The sequence below is a fragment of the Drosophila elegans genome, unplaced genomic scaffold (assembly GCF_018152505.1).
Source record: "Drosophila elegans isolate 14027-0461.03 unplaced genomic scaffold, ASM1815250v1 contig_476, whole genome shotgun sequence".
In the NCBI taxonomy this organism is placed as follows: domain Eukaryota; kingdom Metazoa; phylum Arthropoda; class Insecta; order Diptera; family Drosophilidae; genus Drosophila; species Drosophila elegans.
The window spans coordinates 11,605,135-11,612,832 of record NW_024545863.1 but is presented as its reverse complement, the minus strand read 5'-3'; the positions used below and the strand labels follow the sequence as shown (position 1 = coordinate 11,612,832).

Here is a 7,698-nt window from a genome sequence, read left to right as displayed (position 1 = left end):
GCAATATCTATCAATTATATTAAAGATCGGACCGTTATGATTGTAAATTGTACAATAAAAATAACTAAATATATAAAACCTTCTTTTTAAATGAGCCACGGAGTAAATTACAAAACTAAAAAATATTCGTTATCCTGTTTTTTAAATCGCAACGCTGCAATAAAACTTGCCTGTGCTCACAAAAAGCTTAGATTCTTTGTTGAAGCGGGACGACAGAGACGATGCTTAATCATTTTTGATATCAGAAATTGTGCATGCTGAAAGTGCGAAAGAGGTGGAGATACAAAACATAAATAATTTTGAAAGTCATTTTCTGAATCAAGGATTTGAAGTGCACCGGAAAACCAAGGTTTGATATCTGTAGGTTTTTGTTAATTTAAGTTTGTAAGCCATTCTATTTAAACATAAATAAACATAAATTAATAAAGACTTTCTACTTTATAAGTAAACAAAATATAGAAAATCAAATATATTTTAATATTTTATTAAAATATAAAAGTTTTATATTAAAACCATAGTAAAAATTACAGTATTAAATAATTTTTATTAATTTGTTTTTAACAAGCCAAAACAAGTGTTTGAGACATGGCAGCACTTGCCAACTGCATGGTTGCTGTCGGAACTAAGTTGCTGATGTCTTGGATTCACCCACAAAGGCGAATTGAAATTTGCCCTGCGTTGCTCTCGCTCGCCGCCAACACGAAAACTACTTCGCTCTGTTCTCCATATCCATTCTGTACCTATTATCCGATGCATGTTATCCATCTCTGAAAACTAAATTTTCAATTTACAACGCCATCTAGGCTAGGTTTTGCGAATGATTTAAAATTAACTCTACTGGCGCCTTGGTGATGATGGTGTTTGCTAAACAAAAAATGTATTTTGGCAAAATTTACATGTTTGATACCAAGATTTCAAAACTTATTTTCTTTACGCTGCTGATAGCAAAACAACAAAAAATGCGTTGTGTACTTCATGACGATTTTCAATGCCCGCGTTGGGAACACTATCAAATGAACCGGTACTTGAGTGGTGGGATTGAACCGGTACATTAGTGGTGGAAACGAAATGGAAACCACGATCTAAACACCGCCACCTAGGAGTCGAAAAATACTTTACTTAAAACATCACAAATATTTATTTATTAATAACTAATATTTATACAAACGAAAGAAACCTTTAAAAGACATGAATTATTTTAAAGAGAAATACGTATTATTTTTTTTTAAATCGAAATATTTAGTTAGATTAACATACCGGTGAACAACATATTTTTTCCAATTCGGCTCAGATGCTAATTTAAGACAACACATATCCAATACAGCAACCACACTATATCGTAAATAGCAAAAAGTTTTCTGAGCTACATTGCGCCTGGCTCGCATTTTCAAAGGACTCAAACATCGCCTTGAATTCACTACTGATGCCAATTGGAAAATTACCTTTTGACATTACGAGCAAAAAAACGATATAAGTTTTTCTTGTTGTTTTATGCTGCATTTCATTCCCACCACTCGCTGACCGGTTCATTTGACAGTGTTCCTGCTCGGGCACCGTTTTAAAGTCATACATCGAAACCTAGCATAGATGGCGCTGTTATATGACAATTTTTAAATGCCGAGATGGACAACGTGCTACGGGTAACTGGTACAGATTGGACCCGGACAAAAAATGGACGAAGGTTTTATGTTTGTAGCAAGCGACATATGCCTGGCAAATTTCAATTTGCCGCTATAGAGTAATCTAAGTCATAAGTAGCCTAGTTCAGACCAACAACCATGACGTAGACAAAGCTCTCATTTCTAAGGGTCTTAAACTTCGCTTTGAATTCGCTACTAATGCCAATTGGAAAACTACATTTTGACCCTACAAGCGAAAAAACAATGTTAATATTAAAATAACCTATTATGTATTCAAATGATTAAATTACTTTAAAAAATTGTGTTATGAGTTTAATAAGAGCATTTGTAAAACCTAAAGTTTTCTGAAATCGTATGATACAAAACTATACGTTTTTACTTGACCCATAGGTGGCAGTTTTTACATTGTGGTTGTTGTTTTATCGACGCATTTCATTCCCACCACTCACGGACCGGTTCATTTGACAGTGTTCCTAACTCGGGCATTGTTTCTTAAATAATTTATCGAAACCTAGCATAGATGGCGCTGTTCTATGGCAATTTTTGTTCGAGTTGGAAAACGTACCACAAGTAATAGGTACAGAATGAATACGGATAACAGAGAGAAGTACTTTTCGTGTTGGTGCAAGCGCGTCATAGGCAAGGAAAATTCTAATTTGCCACAATAGGCGAATTCAAGACATAAGTAGCCCAGTTCAGTCCAACAACCATGACTTAGAAAAGTGCTGCCACGTTTTGGAAAGTTGTCCATAGTTTTTGTGAAGAAGTTAAGCCAGTTTAAATTTAATTTAATGTGTTTTATCTTGATATAAAATATATAGATAATAAATAAATACAATCGTATTTAATTTAAATGAATTAATACTACCTATGACCAACCGAAGTTTTTAGATTTGTTTATCGCTGAATCTTTTATAACATTGTACAGATTTTTCCAGCGGAAAAGTCTGTGTTTTTTTTTTGAGAAATTGAATATATCAATTTATGCCCAACATTCCAAAGATTTTCATTGTTGGTATTTTTTTCATATGTTAAAAGATCAAATTTCATCCAATATGGCATAAAAAGTTACAAATTTAGAAAATTAGATGAAGAAAATGAACAAACTGCTTTTTTCTTGTTGTTGGTTTTATTGACCTTGTATTTTGTATACATAAATCGAAGTGAAAAATACGAGGTCATTTTAATTATTTTTTAGAAATCAATCAGAACTTTAAGGGTTAAGCCATTTTTTTTTTGAAATTTGATACTTTGCGAATATTTTATTTATATTTTATATATACAGATTTTTGCTATAGAGAACATTTTCTCAACTCGATCTTCTTGGTACAAATCATTTACGTCTTATAGCCAACTTTCCAGTAAAGTCAAAAAACCTTTACACCACATACAATTTAATACTTGGTTCATAGCATTACAAAGTAATTTACAGTTAAATAAATCTTAGATTAGACTAACAAACTAAGATGTAGAATAATTAAGCCTAATCCAAGTAGAATTGCTCGATAGGAACGTTCTTAAGTAGCTGATTGGCTAATTTGCCAAATTCACTAGCCAACTTCTTCTGGAGTTGAGCCTGCATGGCCTCCAAGACGATTTGAGAGTTATCTCGTAAGAACAAGTTGGTTGCCTCAACTGGGAAATAAATGGAATTTCGTTATCACAATTGTCTGTAGAAAAATAAGGAAAAACTTACGCAGAATTCGGTTGTTGTTAAAGGCGCCCGATATGCTCATTTTCACATCCTTCACATCCAGAACCAAGCTAAGGGCATCGATGTGCAGGTACTTTCCACCCTTTGCTGCGGGTCTCGACGTCTTGCCTGTGAGGTCGGCACTCACACCCTCGAAATTGGCATGGAAGTCTCCTCCTCCGGAGGCTGGCAGGATCAAAAGGACTCCGGAGCTCGTGTACTTGGCCTCGATCTTCAGTTTGGGCATCACGATCTTCGCCTTGAAGGGCTCGCTGCCATCACTCAGCTTTAAAGATTTCACCTGGAAGTTGCTTGCCCCAAAGGCCTCCATGTTCTTCAGCGTAATCTTATATCCCTGCGGACCCTCGGTCAACTGCAGGGCCAAAGTGTCCATCTTGAAGGGTTCCACGGAGGGCAGCTGAAAAGGGGAGAATTTGATGGTTTATGCAAACAGACTTATAAGTGGTGCGATGTTATGGATCAGATGTCTTCAGAAGTTGCGTAACATTATTTAAGAATATAAATTGACTATTATATTAAACTAATATTCAAACTTGGTTTGTGAAAGTCAATAATTAATTCTGTGTACATAAACTTTAAGCAATGTTATCTTATGTTTGACAGAAAAACTTGTATGTAGCGTTCTAATATTTAAAGTGTTTCGATCTTGTCTTTGCCTGTGTTTATTTATCTTGTTTTCACATTATTGCCTCGTATGTAAAGTTGATTGCTTTTACTATGAATGACCCTTTGAATAATTCAATATTTTCTTGAGAGCAATGACAACTTAATAAAGTAAACTCGCCACATTGAATGACCTTTAACTGCAAATTCCTAAGTTCATTGCACCACTGTGCAGAGAAAGAGCCTCACCACTTCCGCAGATTTTTCACGCGAAAACAATCATTATGCAAGTGCGAAAGCCCCAGTGACTTTCATTCGATTGGTTTCTTATGCAACTGAAAACTCGTTTAAAAAGAAAACACTCAAAAGAAAGACAGGCGCAGTAAAGTGTGAAAACTAATGAACTTCGATAGAAAAGTCACTCACCTGAATGTCGGGAATGCCATCGGCCAAGTAGGGCTTTAGGTGTTCAATTGCTCCAATAAAACAGTCCACCAATTTGGGGTCTTCCCTACGGCATTGTTTGATATAGGCGGCTGCAAAATATCAAGAGGTAATCAAAAATTGAGTCCATAAAATGTTACCTTATATTTAGCTTTATTTATTCGTGCACCCATTATTATTATTATTATAAACTTTAAAAAAAACTGGAAAAACAAAATACTTAAGGCAAGCTTAGTTTTTTTTAAATTATGACTGTCAAAAAAAAAATCAGTTTATTATTATTAAAGTTCATACTTTTATAAGTTTGTTGATGTTATTTAATTTCAGCTCAGTCGGAAGATAAACACTGTGAAGTGTCAACAAAGTAGAAGATCAACTTCAACCGCAGACTCAATTCCTGTAAAGTTCATCGACTCTACAGACGAGCTCGAAAAATCAGCTCGAAACCACAGCGACGACCTTGAAACCGATCGAGATCGAAATCAAGATCTCGATTCGATAGCAAGGTTGCCAAGGAGTGCACCCTAGAACCTGTTGTAGTCGCAATTCTGTGGCACATGACACACATTCGTGGCTACTAAGGTTATAGTTATAGCTGGTTTATCATTATGGTTGTACCTGGGCAATTTCATTAGCGTCATTCGATGGCAAGGCGAGCTGCAGCGGGAGCGATTAAAATTTCAAGTTGAAGGCTGTTTGTTCAACGGCCACGGCTCACGTTAATTAAATATGGATTTGGTTCATAGTTTGCATTTTGAGTTTTGAGTTTTGAGTTTTTAGTGCTTACATTTATACATTTCGAATGCGATGCGGAAGCAAAGTCTCTGTTGACACTCATCGGCAGAAAAGCCGGGCTTTTGTCCCCCTTTTCGGTTTTGTTTCGCTCATTTGTCTAACAAAACCATGTCGCCTATCGCAATTAGCACATTGACAAATGGATAGATTTCAACCACTAGTGGTAAACTTGACATTTGACATATTCCCGATGATTCGATTGCATTCTTTGTACACACAAGGTGTGAAAACCAAAATAAACACCTTAGAAATTGAATAAGCCGGCTGTTGGTACTTCATACATTTCTTTGGTGACTAACACAACATCATTTACTTAACAATTAAATTAAATTACTGTACATTAAAGGGTGGCTTTTGTACACAAATTATTATTATTATTAATCACCGTCGTAAATTTAAATAGTTAATTCTATGTATTAATAAAACTTTACTAACAAACATAAATTACAAGTATATTTATTGCTGGGTATTTACGAATTTGCTTTCGCGAACAGAATTTGTACTGCTTACAGTATAGGCTATAAAGTTAAAAGAAATTTTAATTGCTAGGTTGGGAGAAAACTGCTTGAACTACTAAGGTGCCAATTTTAGTGCCATATAACTTTTTACATACTGTATGATTAGTTTGAACTGCAATATTATTTGTGTTTTACGTTGTCTCTAAATACATTTGTCAATACTGTTAAAACCTAGAATATTCATAGTTTTAAATACTCTTTTTTAACATAAAAAAAACCAATACAAGTTGAAAGTACAATCCCATATTATTTTCTGTTTATTAGGTATCTAAACAGCGTTTTAATTTTAATAGTTTGATTACCAATAAAAGAATGTTAAATAATTTGGATGAGTGTTCTACAATTTCAGTTATGGGCTGTCCTTTCTTTTCTACTGATCATGGTAAGTTAAGTTATCAATTCGGCATAAAAATACTTTTCCTAATATAGTCATTGTCTAAATAGGATTTTTCATTAATTTCATTATGATCCTAACTTACGGGTCTCGGCGGTTACTATCCAAAGAGCTTGGATCACAATCACTAGGCACACAGATTTCATCATTTTGGGTAGAATCACTTAAGAACAATTTATAAATTATGTAAATTAATGCAGCCACACGCAACGGAGTCAGAAATACTAGGATTATAAAATATTTGTGAGTTGACTGGTCGAACGTCCGTCGACGCGAAGCTGAGAACTTAAACTGCGAGCTGTTTGCCGGTCGATCGTCGATTTTAAAGCCCCTAAAGCTGCAGATCGCAGTGGAAAATGAAACGAGATGCAAACCAAGCCGATCTCAAGTCCCGCCGTCGACGTCTGCGCCGGCAGAGAACTTCCAATTTGCCGACCTGGGTATATAGTAGTACTAGTATGTAGAAGCTGGTGGATCCGAGGGCCTAGGTTTAGTGACTGACCGACCGAACGGGCTACTCTCTTCTTGGTTTTTTTTTGACTACTGTGCAAAATTTTGGTTTGTTTGCCCATTTGCCGAGTGCCAAAAAAAGCAATTAGGTAATTCTTATTTTGCAATTGACTGCAAAGATGCAGATTTCCAAAACGGGCGTTACGGCATCACCTGATGGACTTCACATGTGGTTAACCCTCTGTCTATCGACCACAAAGAAACCCTGATTGAGGTTTGAATAAGAAATTAATTACTTCTAATTACTCATAAAGTCAAAAAAGCCAAATAACATTAAATCTAAGCTTGGCTACACGAAGAAGAAACAACCAATTATAAATAAACCATAAACTTGTGGATTTGTGCAGCTTCCTTTTGTTCTACTAGCCTTGAGATAAATAGAATATAAGTCTTCTGAAAACCGTAACAAGGCAAGCTGGGCAACTAAACCGCATTACCTGTACTCGTGAAAATATCTCCGCCTCTAATTAAAAACGTGTGTGACGCTTTAATTGTCCATTAAAGTGAGATAATAAGATGTGTGCTTATAAGGCTGGACGAAATCAGCTTACACTGAATTTTAAAATACTCTGCCAAACGGATTGCACCAATCTTTGTTGTGCACATAAAAAGAAGAAACTATGATAATAATATTTGGAAGGAAAAGGGTCTTGCTCAACATAGTTTTTCAACATCAGCTATTTCAGTTATTTCATTTCACCTTTTATTGATACTGGTACTGATACTGGTGCTCATTTAAGTTCACAATTTAAGTGATTGGTTGCTAAGCAACCTTGCCAATAGTGACTCAGATGTACAACGACTATTTAAATAGTTAACAAGTTTGCTCACTGGCAGTGGATTAAAAATGCAAAGTGTAAGTTGAAAAATGAAAATACTTTTACTCGTTGTTCATCGAAATATAATCCTCACGCCAAAATGAATTATTCATGTGTTGAACTGGTTCCATCATAGATCTACTAGATTCTTGATATACCAGTCTATAATACATAGATAAGCGGGAGTTCAATTTTGCAAAATTATTAAGCCACACAGTTAGCAACCATGGTTAAACTGCAACTCAAATATTCGTAGGAGAAT

The 7,698-nt window shown here is 35.2% G+C and overlaps 1 protein-coding gene across 1 annotated transcript; it reads right to left on the bottom strand.

Annotated features, from left to right (window-relative positions):
• Positions 1–3,017: 3,017 nt before the first annotated feature.
• LOC108141245 lies at positions 3,018–6,411 on the bottom strand. The gene is made up of 4 exons (XM_017264502.2): positions 6,194–6,411; positions 4,384–4,493; positions 3,337–3,751; positions 3,018–3,275 (listed from the first exon to the last, which is right to left on the bottom strand). The coding sequence occupies exons 1-4, from the start codon at positions 6,255–6,257 to the stop codon at positions 3,124–3,126; spliced, it is 741 nt and encodes a 246-aa protein (XP_017119991.1). The 5' UTR covers positions 6,258–6,411; the 3' UTR covers positions 3,018–3,123.
• Positions 6,412–7,698: the final 1,287 nt, after the last annotated feature.

Excerpts from the sequence above, each read along its gene's own strand:
- LOC108141245 (XM_017264502.2), bottom strand. The coding sequence starts at position 6,257 with ATGATGAAATCTGTGTGCCTAGTGATTGTGATCCAAGCTCTTTGGATA. Across the intron at positions 3,752-4,383 it reads ATGGCATTCCCGACATTCAG|CTGCCCTCCGTGGAACCCTT; the intron begins GTGAGTGACTTT and ends TCCCCTTTTCAG. Across the intron at positions 3,276-3,336 it reads TAACAACAACCGAATTCTGC|TTGAGGCAACCAACTTGTTC; the intron begins GTAAGTTTTTCC and ends TTTATTTCCCAG.